This window comes from Lytechinus pictus, chromosome 2 (genome assembly GCF_037042905.1).
Source record: "Lytechinus pictus isolate F3 Inbred chromosome 2, Lp3.0, whole genome shotgun sequence".
In the NCBI taxonomy this organism is placed as follows: Eukaryota; Metazoa; Echinodermata; class Echinoidea; order Temnopleuroida; family Toxopneustidae; genus Lytechinus; species Lytechinus pictus.
The window spans coordinates 5534334-5550276 of record NC_087246.1 but is presented as its reverse complement, the minus strand read 5'-3'; the positions used below and the strand labels follow the sequence as shown (position 1 = coordinate 5550276).

General features: G+C 36.8%; 1 protein-coding gene across 2 annotated transcripts; it reads right to left on the bottom strand.

Moving 5' to 3' along the window:
- Positions 1 to 846: 846 nt before the first annotated feature.
- On the bottom strand, positions 847 to 15548 carry LOC129276294 (uncharacterized). 2 transcript variants are annotated; one of them, XM_064107956.1, is made up of 6 exons: positions 15169 to 15548; positions 9746 to 9857; positions 7381 to 8732; positions 6355 to 6457; positions 4047 to 4125; positions 847 to 2217 (listed from the first exon to the last, which is right to left on the bottom strand). In XM_064107956.1, exons 1-6 carry the CDS (start codon positions 15245 to 15247, stop codon positions 2185 to 2187), a joined length of 1758 nt encoding a protein of 585 aa, XP_063964026.1. In that variant the 5' UTR covers positions 15248 to 15548; the 3' UTR covers positions 847 to 2184. The 2 variants fall into 2 exon arrangements, with proteins under 2 accessions (XP_063964026.1, XP_054768666.2); XM_054912691.2 differs by lacking the exon at positions 847 to 2217 and having other exon boundaries at positions 3465 to 4125.
- Between the last annotated feature and the right edge of the window lie 395 nt (positions 15549 to 15943).

Below are 15943 nucleotides of genomic sequence, written 5' to 3'. Positions count from 1 at the left end.
CGTGTTGGGGGTATTTGTTGAATTACCATCCTAACTCTGAAGTTTATGGATCTAGTTCATAAAAATTGGGATAAACGAGTAATCAAGCATCACTGAACATCCCCTGTGAGTTTCAGGTCACAAAACCAAGTCAAAGGTCAGTTAAGGTCAATAAACTTAGGCCATGTTGGGGTAATTGTTGAAGTGCCATCATAACTTTGAAAGTTTATGGATAGAGTGAATGAAATGTGGACATGAGTGTAGTTGACAGTCTTAAGTCTCCGTTCAAATGTAATTTATGGTCAATGAACGTGGTATTATGTCATTATATGAATGATGTTTTTGTGAATGATTATTTTATAGTAGTTTTCAAAGTTAGCACTGCTGCTATATTAAATTGCGTAATGCAGGCGAGACTGCCAGAGGCGTTCCACTTGTTTATCAAACTTAATCACATAGACTGAATTATTTAAAACTTGTGATGATGGATGCAGTATCATCATTAAATCATGAAGAGTGATTTCCAGTGTGGTTGAAGGTATAATAGATCCATAATAAAAACCCAGTTACCATTATCATTATGAAGGGAGTGTGGATTGGGAAAGAGATAAGATTGAAGGTTGGATTTACAGGGATAACAGAATGAGAGTGATTTAAGGCCTGGCTTGATCAGGAAACTAAATGGAAATTGATACAAAGTAGAAAGAATGCAATTAACAGGCTGAAACATTCTAGAGCAAGTGAATTACAAAACTAAAGGTAGACCGATATTGGTTTCATTTATAAGAAGTCATTACCCTGAAAATCATTTATGATTGTGATGTTTCAGTTAATATGTTATAAATAATACACACTAGACAAATTTATATCGCATTTCGTTTTCATTTATTTTCAATACACATATAATAAAGGCTAAATAAATTATATATTTTCAATTCCGGACATTGTTATATAAATCACACACATTTCATTTTACACTGATGAAATTTACAAAGTAATATTTAGAGATAATACAATATAGACTCTAAATAGATAAAGGGTCTGTTATGGACACATTCCATTCAGGGTCAGAAATGACTTGACCCTTCTCCCTCACATCAGACCTTATATTTAGAAGGGAATGGAGTGTGGCCTCAACAGGCCATGTCAATTTGAACAGGGATGTTTAACAGAAATAATTATTTGGTTCAGATGTATACAAATATATCCATACATTCATGAACTTGCACGTCTCATTTTACTTATTTATATATTCTTCAAGTTCAGTTTAACATGAAATCATGACATCGTATATTGGACTACACCATTCTTCCAGTCCAAATCATGACATCCTGTCCGGTATTATTGTTTTGTTTTTGTTCAATGGCAAAGGTCACGTCGACCACAACACTAGATGATTTTCATGAATATGGAAAGTTAATTTAAACAATTGTTAAACTAAACGTTTCAATAACATCAGACGTAACCCACAGTGATTGTTAAAACACAGATGGTATACCGACAATGTGACAAATGCACTCATTATTGCTTGTAAACCGATTTTCATTGAATTGCAAGCACTACGTTATTAATGATTTTGTTTTCCATGACGACTAGATTCCGTGAAGGTGTTCCACGTAGAGTCGTAATCATGTTTTACGAGATCGGAAGAAAAGTTGAAATATTAAAATTTACACATTCTCAAAAGGAATGATGAGATGCATTATGAAAACAAAGTGATTTATTTCCTCACGAATGGGCAAACTAAGTTAGAACCAGATGGATTGTAAAGGTCTATTGATCCACATTTTAAATCTTCATGACTTTTCCTTATCTGTTAATGATAATAATATGACTCATAAAGCGCTATATAGTGCAATATGGGAGAGCTCAATAATCATATACTTGAATCTTGAAATAATAGGAGGGGGAGATTACTTCCGGGGTTTACCTATATGTCTCTGTAAAATATTATTGAAATATTAACTGAAAAAGGAAAAACAAAATAATGAAGATAGGGGAGGGGGCTTGATCTTCCAAGGCCTCTTGATCCGCTAATCTGTTAAATTGAAAAATATAATCAACTGAACCATACCCCCCCCCCCAAAAAAAAATGCCTCTGGAGATTATTTCTTTTTTTGGTAATTATTAGTCCATAATTTCCTAAACGTGACCCCCCTAAAAAAATTATGATAATAATGAACCCGGCTGTTTAATATATTATAATCAACCTAAAACACGCACTATATGCCCATTGCACTTCAAATGTGTCAATATTATATACATACCATTTATTTGTACCCATCCGTGGAACGACGATTAAAAAAAAAAGAAAAGGGGAGCAGTAGAACAGGGAATAGAGAGAGAAAGAAAACAGAAGATGAAATTATGATGAAACTTCCTTTTTGCTCATAATTTATTTATTTTTTTTCTCAAATTTTCGACGTCCATTTGTCTTCAATAGTTATTTATACTACAGTATAACGAAGGCGTAGGACGTCCAAAACTTGAGAACGATAAAAACTACTTGAGGGCAAAAATGCATTAAATGATTTATCAGTCGTTTTCAAATTAAATAACAATAATAATGAGTGAGTCAGACACTCCCCTTCAATCTTTGTCGATGCCAGTCCCGTGGTAAGAATAAAATCGAATTGCTGATCAGCCTTTAGTGGTTGAGATCAACTTACTGTAATATGAATCCTTTCTTGAATCGCATAATCTTCACCTGCACGTGTTGACTGGGGCACCTGCATGCCTTGTCTGCATGGTTGTTACATCAAGGAAACACGCATCGTGGATATGCGATGGGAAAACTAATCCATGTTTTGTTAGAATAGGCAACCGCCATCGGAATATGATGATACGAATTGTCTAGCTTAGAGTTTTCACAACTTTCCTCTCGTCTGAATGTATCGATCCGATCCTGTTTATCTATACTTAATTATTTAATTGTCGCACAAAGTTTAATTATCACAGGGGCAAGTCCACCCCAACAAAAAGTTTATTTGAATAAAGAAACTCGAACAAAAGCAACTTGATTTTTTTTATCGAAATCGGATGTAAAACAAGGAAGTTATGATCAACGTATTAAAACTTCGCGCGTATTTCACAAAATAGTTACGTGCTAAACAATAATAAATGAGATAGTCGATGATGTCACTCACTCGCTATTTCTTTGATTTATAAAATACTTCATTTTACGCAGATGTGATAATAAGGAGACTCTTAATCAACACACGACAAATTGCTACAATGGCAATGCCATATATGTTATCGAAGAATCAAACTTTCTCATTATCAGGAGAAAATTGAAATATTTCATATATCTTGTAATAAAATACAAATGAAATAGAATGGGTGACGTTATCGGATGCCCCATTTCCATACCGAGCAAGATGTGCACGTATACCGTTCTGTGAAATCATAGCGAAATTTCAAAAATGCACAACTCTTATTTTACATCCGATACTGATGAAACTTTCTGAATATTTCTCTTTCTATTTAAATCAACTTTTTTGTGGGGGCTGGACTTGCAGATGTCTTTCGACTAAGAAATAATTGCCTGATGCGTTATGAGTATAATTTCAAAGAATATCTTTGTATAGCGTAGGGGCCGCGGGACGGTTTTAAAGGGGGGGGGGGGGGGCTGACCATGAAAAACAAAACACACAATCAGATGGGTAGTATTTACACGTTTTATTGAAGTTATTACCCATTTCCCCCGGTTCCACGGCGCCCCTCGACGTGCGAATGTGTAACTCATTCATATTGACACCGACATAGCATCCACACTTGAAATTTGATCAGCGCTAAGTTTGTTCCCAGCTTTAAAGATTGAATGGGAAGTAATTGCTAGCCCTATTTTGCATAGATATGCCCCGGGTGTTCAAAAAGGGTGTTTTAGAATTAACATCTTATTTTAACATGCACGGTTTCACATTTTATCATTCGGGATGGAAATCGAGGCGCAATGTTGACTATGACTGGTTCGTCAATTATGAACTGCCCTGTCAACGTCACAAAAAAACTAATAGATTTGTGTGATGTAACATGGATCTTAAATTCTTATAGCTTCAGACATCTACCTCCACATTATCTTCATCGTACGATGGATCGTAATGCATCTCCGTGTTCTGCAATCTCCGCCACGCCACCCTTGGTCCCCTGCAGGAGAGAAGATTAGGAAAGAAAATAATAGCTTATACCTAGTTCCCATTGTCACCATTCGCGCCACAATTGAAATTTTTACTCGTGGAGTAATCGTAGTGATCGTATTAGATCGTATTAGATCGTATCTCGTGGAAATCGTAATGATCATAGAAAAAGAATTTCATGGTTCGAGGATTTTTGCGATCAGTTACGAACGGCTAACCGTAACCTTCGTAAATAACGGATCGCACGACAGCGTGAACAAGGTATTACAGAAATACGATGGTCATGACGGCAGAGGCCGGATGACTCAAGATCTGTTCAGTTCCATCATTGACGATTAGCCATGTGCAGCCCCCTCCCCAAATAATAATAATAATGATAATGAAACAATATTATACTGGTCTATTATGGCAAAAGTGACAACTTGAAATAACAATATTTCTCGTAGTGTGATTCACCCCTACATTATTATATAATCACAATAAAAATCCATAGCTCCACCCTGTGATCAAATTCCAATATATGTAATGGCATTACGTATTTTTATCAACGTGAGTAAAATTACAGATTCCATATACAAAAATAATGTTCTACAGCAAACTGTCATCTTTTGTTAGAGCAACTTCCTTGTTTATTGTACATTATTGTTTATGGGCTTTATGCGGAGATTATTTATACATTATGACGATTGATATGATATTATGACCATAATGACATAGATTATCAAGAGTTTATCCTAAAGGCTAAATTCTGACTGTTTAATCCTCCCGAAGGCCTATATATTACTTCAAAAATAAATAACCCCCCCCCTAAAAAAAAATCAAAGCTCAGGTAAACTAGTCTCAGTCTGTAGCTGATTGTATTTCTTTATATATTTATTATTATTGCTTCATGTATCATTATCATTTATCTCCTTTTTCGGGGGGGGGGGGGCTATTCATTTTTAGTTATTCACTCGTTTTGTTATTATTATTGCCCATGTAATATTTTCATTCCAGGTCTGGTATAGAAGGTGTGTGTTAGTATGTGTAGCAGGCATGTATAGATGGTTTTTAACTCGGCTATATACCACACAGTAAAAACGCTGCTTATTTTTTTTTTATACAATGCTGTTTGCTATATTAATCTTACAGTAGTTGTTTAAACAGTTCAAGCAAGTGCTTAATATCTTATGACAACAAAGTTTAATTTTCTATATTTAATTCTGAAAGAAATAAGCATGGTTGTTCATAATGTTAAACAACTACTGTAAGTTTCTAGTAGACAGCATGGTATGAAATTATAAACAGCGTTTTTACTGTGCATGAGCATGAACAAATGCATATCACACATAGCTACAGCTTTCAACCAGTCTTCATATTGAAATCTTTTCTGATATAACAATAATACTACTGATAGTAATAACAATAATAGTAACTATAATTCAACAAATAATAAGTTATGGTTGTGTTCGTTATCAATTAAATTTTTATTTGAAATTGTTCATGGATGGTTCGGTTTTCTGACTTCCATGGGTATAAGCTTTTCCAGAGTTTTGGGCTATGAGCAAAAGCTCGATCCCTTATAGTGTTATATGACAGTAACACAAAAGAAGCAGACTCCAAACCGACCGATCGTAGGTCGGTGAAATAACGTAATTGTCGATCTGAAGTGGGTCCCCCTGGTATGACTGCGGTATAAATTTTGTTTTGAAAGATGGTATTTAGCAAGAAATTTCTTAAAACGGCAAAAATTGCGACCATATGTTGATTGGCTTTATAACTTAACAATTCCTTGATGCAGCCTAGCATGGCCAAGAATGGCTTTATATAAAATCAGTACAACTACATGTTCATAAAACCTGAACAAATATATTTCACCTACTAACATAAGCCACAATACACAATTAGGTGATTGCAAGATTTATTATTTATGTGTATGGGTCATGGTGTCTATCATGATACACTACAAAAACTCCGGTGTTTATTTAACACCAGCCCGGAATCTATATATGTTCACAGCAGAGATGTGTTAAACAACACCGGTTTCGTTTTTATCTAACACCAGAAAGGTGTTTATACAACACCAATTAATATTAGAACAGCATCGGTTTGATTCCAAACTGGTGTTGTTTCAATACTTCTCTGGTGTGGACATAGATTCCGGGCTGGTGTTAAATCAACACCGGAATTTTTGCAGTGTACCATCATTGATATCATGTTAATCAGGTATTTATATACTGATACTTGACTAATTACTTACTTGTCCTTGGCACAACTCCCCAGGACGACGATCACGATGATGATTATTGCTAGAGATGAGAGAATGACTAACACTATGACAACGGCAATGGTGTGATTGTGTCCTGTCAAGAGAACGGAAGATGAAGGGAGTGTGCGTAAAATAAAGGGGGGTAGAGAATGGCAGTGGGAGATCGAGTGAGAGAGATCGAGAGGGGGGGAGATAGGAAAAAAGACAATTAGATGAATCAAGAAAAAGGTGAGGATCGAGAGAGAGAGATAGAAAGGGAGGGAGAGAGATAGAGGAAGAATGGCATAGATGGGGGAGAGAGAAAGATAGGCTATTCAAGAAATGCTCTATTCTTCGTGTTCTTCCATAATGTGATATACATGTGTATTCCAGACTTTCTCGTGGAAACGGCTGAGACTGATTCAAATAATTTTCAAGTTTTGAAATAATACCATCCATCTTACTGATCCTAAAACAGTCGCGACGTTAATCAGTTGCATGGGGCAATCAACCAATTCGAAGGGGGAGAGGGGGGGGGGGGGCAATTTTGAAAAAAAAAATCATGCATGGTTTTGTAGCTTATAATTATTTGCCAATACGCGCACGGTTATTCCACAAGGAGGAATTCGAAATGAAAATGTCATTAACCCTTTTTGCGAACATTTACACCTACATGCAGAGAATCATTATGAGCAGATTCTACATATTGAAACAAAATGATTTTCCATTTTCCAAAGAAAATGAACCAAATGAAGATTTAGGTATATCTTTCGAAGATTATTATCCTGCCTGTTTAACCGATTTCGTTCGGAAAGACAAAGACATATGGTTTGAAACTTAATAATAACGATAATAATAACAGTAATAATAATGATGATAATAAAACACTACAGAGCGCTTATAATGTTTCTAAGCGCTTACTAGGATTGAGTAAATTCATTGACGTATTTGAATGAATTATAGGAACTTATTAAGTGAATTATTACAGTTTGTATCCTATTCAATGTGTTAAACAAAAAATTGTTTTTTAACACTTACTGTTTGTGTTATTCGTATCCTCAGATCCACCTGTAGGATTATTTGTATCGTTCATGGAAGGCGTGATGTAATCTGGAGGAATATAGAATTCACATAAACTAACGTGGCCACCTTCCATACCACATACAATCTCCTGTAGATCTGAAGCTACCTGGTAGGCATAGGCTTCCTTTGTACCTACGCCATACACAATGGCTGAATAGACAGCGCCAATATTAGCATTACTTCTGAGTTTCAAAGTATGTGATCCAGGATTCGACCCTGATACTAATGTGGTGTTGAAAACACAGTATGCCCCGTGCACGGAAGAGTTTTGCATCGAATTAAAGTTTACACTTACTGAATAATTGTTTGAGATATCTTTGTTGTTGAGGAGAATGTCTTTTCTGTGCTCACATCGAGTTATTACCACCAGTGTGTTATTAAATATACGATCGTTCTGAGCAGGGAAGACAACTGTTCGATTAGTGAATTGCTCAACAGGTGGAATATTAGACATGGCAGCATAGTCTAACCTTCTTTGCTTGTCCGTATAGAACTGGGTGACCATAATGGGTTTGTTGGCTCTAATCGTGAATAGTCTACCTTGTGTGACATTGATATCTTTAAACACCGCCTTTTCTGTCAATGTCCAGTTTTTCATGAGTAATCCTGATGTGGTGTATGTAGACACTGTAGTATCAATGTGTAGAAAGGCTGTAATGATTCTAAGTTTCATGATGGATGGCCCGTTGGTGATCTGCGGAACGATGACGAACGACTGTCCCCATGCTCCAAGTGGAGTTGGCTGCTCCAAGAGGTCATTACAAGCTTGAGGAGACCTACTGCAATTTCGACCAGACGTCACCCACATAGCCTTCGCAGCTGATATCTTTAATCCGCTCAGATCTGAAGAAGAGGAAATCTTTGCCGAATCCACTTTCGGGATTGTCAACAAGTTAGGGATATCAGGAATAGTGTGGACCGCTCTCGTGACGTTGTCAATTGTTATTGTCATATCTGTATTTTGATGATAGATGTTGATTTCATTGCTTTCATTGAGAGGATTAAATAGAATGACCTCTGATGAAAAAGCGGAAGACGGGTACATAACGGAAACATAATGTTGAGCAAGTGCCTCCATTGGGATCGCCCGGTAACCACCTAGAACTGAATCCCCACGACCGGGGATGACCCACACACCGATGTCATGTTGTGAATCGATTTGGATAGGTATTCCATTAGGATTGAAAGGAATCCTGAGTGTTCCTGTCATATTGAGGGTGATGTTGGCTACGATGCCCGGTTGGATTGCTACGTTGGGAATAGTCCATGATGTATTTGGTCTTGAGACGCTTACCTGTACAATTTCGCTTTGAAAATTGAAAACAAGAAGAGCAAATCAGACGAGTACTGAATGGTTGGTGAACTTAATAACATATACGCAAAACAGGGACCGCAGGACAATCTTGAAAGAGGATGGGGGCTGACCATTCCCCCCCCCCCCCACATTAATTGAAAAAAATTGGGTTCGAGGATGGACGGGAGTTAGATGTAATAATGTAGTTCAAAATGACGACATTGAAATTCTAGCTTCCCTCTTTTAAGATTAAGGCGGTTGTAAGCATATCTTATTAAAAAAACCCGCAAAAGTGATATATACATGTTTAAGGCAGTATTTTTCAAATGCATTACTCTATCTTTAACGTGCAGATGATTTTTCGATTACGAACCATCGTGCTCCGCTAAGCACGTGGCTATCAATGGACGCATGTTTCCATGGCAACCGTGTCTGCGTACATGGTCCTGGTATTAATATAGATAGGTGTTGATGAAGTCTGTAGTTAATGACCATTGCAAGGTCGCCCGGAACAATTATCATTCTCCGATACTTCCACATCTAACCAAGATCCAGAATAAGCGTTTCGTGATGGACACCCCCCCCCCAAAAAAAAAACAAAAAAAAAAACATAACGACTGATTCAGGAAGGTGTGACTTCGTAGAGTACTATAGTACGTTGAAATCATATCAATATTTTTTGGAGTTGGGATCAATTGAAGAAAAAAATTAATGTTGTGCATAGGGGATATATATCATCTACTTATATATATATATATATATATCATATAAAGGTAATTTAGCAACGTGTGCATATGATTATCTATAGATTGAGGTCGATAACTCTGGGGAGTGCTTTGGCTTACAGAGAATATGTGGAAAATTACCTACAAGCACTAGGCGGGCTTTATGCAACTATATCCATCGTAACATGGACACAAAATTTTGATGGACTTATACTATTTTTCTAATCTCCCACCGCAAATAATGAGCGCATGAATTGTTTCCCCTCCAAAACACTTGAAAGAGTTGCAGCTCAATACGTACCTGCTTCTTGATGATACATAAATATTATGTACCATTCGTATACTGGTATCCACTTCAATGGGTAGGGTAACGATGAATCGACGACCGAATGCATCACTACTTCGACTCGAATCTAAGTAGAAACAAAAACAATTTAATTCTTATTTTGTTATTTTGATAAAGTACTTGTTATGAAGTGCAATACGTTTCAATTCAAAAGTGTCATGATATCAGAATGCAAAGAGCTAGGGCATAGAAAATTTAGATTTTCATCCCCAAAAGGTCATTATTTTTTTGCTCACTCGCTTCGCGCTCTCACAATCATTTGGGAGCGAAATTGCCTGTAGGTCTACGCCATGTTATGCCTTCTGAAAATTGTTATTGTAGTTACGCCACTGATTCTAATTATTGTCATAATTTTGACCATCATTTTCATTTTCATTATCAATATTATTATCATTATCGTTGTTGTTGTGGTGGTTGTTGTTGCTATTATTATTATTATCATTATTATTATTTATTATCATTATTAACATTATTATCATTATTATTATTATGAATATTATTATTACCGATAACATTTCATTGATTACATTTTTATTGAAATCATTGTCATCACTACCTTTATCATTATCATCAAAGGAATATCAGTGATTATAAGCATAGAAATGATGACCAACCCAAGAGGCTATTTACGGTGCCAAGCTTGTTGAAAAGGGGTGTAGATTCAATACCTGCCCCCTGTGCCTCTTATTCTCCCTGGAGACAAACGTCTTGATTCAACGACAAAAATTCGACTACCGTGACAACACAAAGCCATTCATTGCCAAATTAGACATCAATTGCCAGATGTAGGTGGTGATTAATATACCGGTCTGGTTGGTCGATACAGCTTGCCCCATCAGTACCTATCATTATGAGGACTTCAAGAAGGCTTGAACATTGCTATCCAGGACGTAATCACTGCTCGGTAGGACAATTATTATGCTGGCCGGTAGAGAAACCATATACCCAACGATGAGGATACCTTGGTCGTTCATATATAGTCAGGAATGACACAGGGATGCCTCGATAGGAGGGGTGGGGTGACCTAAAAAGTGGCTTCATAATATTGAATAACGTGGGTAATATATAATTACATCACATATTACTCTCTGTTTGATACACTAGCTTTGTTCTTCGATTTCTTCATCTGTTTTTCTACGTAATATTATCATAAAAATAATTATATCACTCTCACTATCATCACCATGACTATCATAAACCATCATCAGTATTTTCACTTTCATCGGTAAATACAGTCATAGAGTTTTCTGCCTGGATATATCAAGTTGTCACTAAGATTGATCATTGTATGAGAGTCGGCCAATTCTTGCAAATATATTTAATTGTATGCATGAGACGCGATCGAAGCCGATCAACTAAGAATTACTCGCAATCCTTGAAATAGTGGGTTTATAATTATTTTCACTCCTTTCTCTTTTTTCCATTCATGGGTTGTCTTTGCGACATTGACAGCAATAACATCGATATTTTTTTCGAATATTACACGACTTGGTTATCTCAAAACATTATAGGGGGAATGGGAGTGCATAAGGTGGGAGTGTGTGTACTGGGACGGTATAGGCGCCATGTGTTAATTATCAATACATAATTTATTGATTGTTGTTAATCAGATATATTTTAGATGTCTTGTTCCTCTAAAGCCTGAATTTATGTTGTACAACAGAACTAGCATACTCAGTCAAACCCAAAGATCTTTTTATCCAGGTTGATAAAGAGATCGACCATGTCGACACCCGACTATTCTGATCTGGTTCTCAAATTGAATTTTGGTTTTTGGTCATGTTGAAATAAAATGAAATTATATCAGAGCAATGTAAAACAATGACTAACATGTACATGGGACATTGACCGTGATTATGGCCCGATTTTCTTGCAGATCGACATGATCGAGCTAGACAGACCAGGCCAAAAATATATTGTCCATGCTTGATCGAGTAGCAAGTTTGGCAAGGGAGTTTCATCATCTGCAAGTATGATTGAGTGCCAAGCGAACGGACAAGTCTAGTCTCCATATATATATAGCCAGTACCTCTGCAGGATCCCTATAAAACAACTTATGCTTGTACTAGTGAGGTCCTTCAAAATGATGAACATGATACTGAATACAAACAGAAAACCTACATGCGATATTCATGAATATCAAAGTTTCAGCCAGTGTCATAATATAAATACAGGTACAGTAACCTACAAGGTATAACGAAATCAACCTTCTTTTCGTTGACTTCCACCGACAAGCAATTTAATTACTTTAATGCACCTGCCTGGCAAATTATAGCCAAATTGTACCAACCCACATATGACATGTAGGGGAGAAATTAGATTGTAGATACGGCGAAGGACGAGGCACGTCTACCATTGTAATTTATAATTGCATACCACATTCTGATTTTTATACTTAGATAGGCTACCATGGTAACTAAGTTCTACATTATTCAACTGTCTGAGGATATTTTGTTAAGTAAGGGTAGCGTTTCATGAAAGCTAGACACGTCGGATTTTTTTTATCCGACAGTATACCATATTAACTGTCAGATCTGTGCTTGATTTTCAGTCAATCAAAATCAAGGAATATTGAAAGATCTGAAAGATTGTCAGACGACAAATTTTTTAAAAGCTATTTTGCGGGTGACTGACTAAAGAATTATTATTTAGCTTAGATATTGTTTTTAGTCTTGAACACAACGGCGTGTGAGGACTAGTAATGCCTGATCAATAAACCTCTGTCTTTTGAAATTGTTAATCTGTGAGACATCTTAAACTATCTACTGCAGAATGTTCACTACTCAACCTTTAAATAGATTACTAATTGCTGCCAACATTTTGATGGACCGTGCAAAATAAGACTCTGCTATGAACAAAGTCCACGGGTTTAAACATAGGGGGATGGGAATGGGGGATATTTCCCGCCACAACTTTTCGGGGAGGGGGTGGCATGTACAATCATCCCCCTTTTTGCAAGACAGAAACGATATGTTTTAATCATCAAGTGATTAATACTGCTATTAAAGTGTTGATTCACATTTAAATGCAATCAAAGTGCCTAAGTTTGCCAAATTTTGCAATTTAAAAATGCAAAATTCCTCGAGTGGTCGCTCTTCTACCCTTACATGGATTTGGCCATGACAAATCCCCACGTTTAGCTTATTACAAAGGTAATTTAGACCTACTGTATCCGCTGCATCATGGGATAATGGTTTTATAATATTTATGAATCGTATGATACCAATAAATTGACTTATATGGTTATTTGATCATAAACCAATCAAAGCACTCATCGAATGCAATGGTGTGTGTGTGTGGGGGGGGGGGGGTAGGCCTTTGTTTTTGCCACATATAAGCCTAAGAAAAGGGGTATGAATCTGCAGCATATAAATTTCTTAATTAGTCTTTGCTAAATGCCCCTCACTCAAGACTGCATTTGCTAAACTGGTTTCAAGATCCATTTGTTTACAGTTTCAATCATTGTTTTGATATGTGCAAATTTGATCCTCTAAATCGCGTGGCACACGAGAAAATCTACTGTGTGGCGATCGCAATGCAAAATGTAATTTGGTAACGTATACTAGCTATTACCCCCCAAAATAATTTTAAAAACCACGTAAGTTTGATAAAGAATCATTCCGATAGCCCCCCCCCCCCCCCCCCGTGCACTCATATTTGGAAATTTCATTCTCATAGTCTGCCTGTCATAGTTGGAATTAATAAATGGAAGCCAAAGCGCTGGCACGGGAAAGGAAGGACATGCATGGCCGAGTGAAGGTTTCGACATCTTATTAAAATAAGTGTAGCATTTATACAGCTTGCAATGTAGAATGGAATTGTACCATATTATTATGGACCAGTATAAAAAATAGATCAATAATTTAGGTTGATTGCAAGTCTATCAGGTCTCGATTTTATTATCTATAGCTTTAGTGTAAAAGATACAGAAGTGAAATATTCATATTGTCATGTTCGGGATTTGCAATAAAGCGATTCAATAATTAGAAATAATTTCTTACGCAAACAGGAACTAAAAGTAATTTTAAAGCTATGTAGTTTCAATGATAAATATCAGAAAATTAATAGAAGAACTTGTATAACGCTTTTTACCTGAGGATACAAAGTGCTTCTATCATTATCCCGAGCTACCAGTTTGCATTCAATCAAATAATCCAACCAGGTACCCATTCACCTAACCTGTCGGAGGCAGCACAGTGTGGATATTTTTTTTTTACAGAATGAAATCACGCCATGGCTAGGGTTCGAGCCCACGATCCTCTGTTTGAAAGGCCAGAGTCAGAACCACTAAACCACGACGCATGATCCTCGATAGCAAGATAGAAGAAGGGAAAACGGAGAGTATTCTTTTAAAGTGGATAATCATAATTTGATTATGTATACTAGCTGTTTATACGTTAAGTTCCTGTACGTGTGTCGAGATGGAATACTTTCACTGGTAGCAGATATTGCTACATCGTTCAAGTGTACACAAGACAGTTTGTCGTCCGTGCCTCTTCCCCCTTTCATATCAAAACCAACGGAGAGAGAAGCTATATCCCCATGGTTAAACTGTACCCTGTATTCACACGGATTGCATGTAAATCTCTGTGGCCTTACTTTTCTTGATAAACTTAATTATTTCAAAGGCTTTTAGGCCATAATGGTAGGTCTACATCGATGTATACTGTATTGATAATATTATGATCATTATTGGGGCAGCCTCCGATTCCCCTTTTCAACAAAAAACTTAACACAGTGGCAAACATGCAGCGAGATGTATGTGTGAGTATGAACTAAAACCATGAAAACAGGCCTACCCAAATCAACAATATAAGCAGCTTTCGCTTTTGACGATCGACGGATGATTATAAGAAAAAAAAATCCATTTACATATAAAATATAAATACTTAAGCCTCATTGCAAATATTATTTCAGCAAGCCACCTTAAGGATTAAACCAAGCTAAGCTATACCCCTTAACAGTTGCTTTAACAAATTCTGTCATTTCGAATAATCAAGCTATTGTTATCTTTAAGGAAAAGGATGAAAAAAGGCGGAAAAATTATCCCTTTATATCCATCCTGCATGCATGCCCAGGAGTAATGTGTCGGGGTGGCACTGGAGACACCACCCTTCTAATAACCTGGACCCAAAGTTGTACATGTAAATATCGTTGAACGATGTGGTTAGCTTTTACGCCCCCATTATGAAATCCTTAGCTCGCCACTGATTCCATTATGATGTTGACGAATATCTTGTTTTGATCGAGATATTAAGTCTACGTATAGCTGACAAACATGCCTATGAATAAGGCTAGCTGTCCATCATGTTGCTCAATATTTGTACTTGAATGATAAGTAATAAATAAAACGATCGTTTCGAAACAGAAAATCTCACCAAAGTAGCCCGATGTCTGCAGAATAGCAAACGAAAATAAAAGAACAACCGGCACATTTAAATTCGAGATTCCAGCCATTTTTAAGTGATATATTTAGATGGTGATTATTTTCCAAAAGGAGTCCAGATGATCCGCATAATGAGACGAAGTAGAATGAAGACAATCAACGGTAAATGCAATCCCAACTCTCAACGCTTTAGGATGCTGTAACCCAGATCTCACGTTTTATGAGCAGTTGAAATGACAAACTTCAATCCAATCCTGATAAACTTGACTCTGCACCATGCATACTCTGTATGGTAATGTTGTTCATCCCGTGTTCATCGTAGCTACGTTGGACGTAAATCGACAGCAACGATGCTGTATCAGGAGTGTGGTAAACGCACAGGGTAAAGGTATGTTTACATTGCATGCATTGTGAGAAAATAACTGACTCATATGGGTGTCCCGGGAATCAGAAAGAATCAGAAAGTAGGCGACCGAGCGGGAGGGGAGGGGGGGGGGGCTGAACTCTCACAATGATGGGTAGAATGGGTTCTATTTTCCAAATTATCTTTAAAATGATGTGATGACAACCCGGATGACAACCAAGAAAAATAGCGAAAATAACGATGATAATGGTGCCGCGCATAATCATTGTATGGTGATGATGACTATGGTACGTGGTAATTACATGATGATGATAACAAACGTGGCCGGGCAGCATGCAACAGTTCAGGGGCAACAAAAGTAGCAGCATAATATTCTTCAGATTAAGAGGAGAGAGAAAAAGAG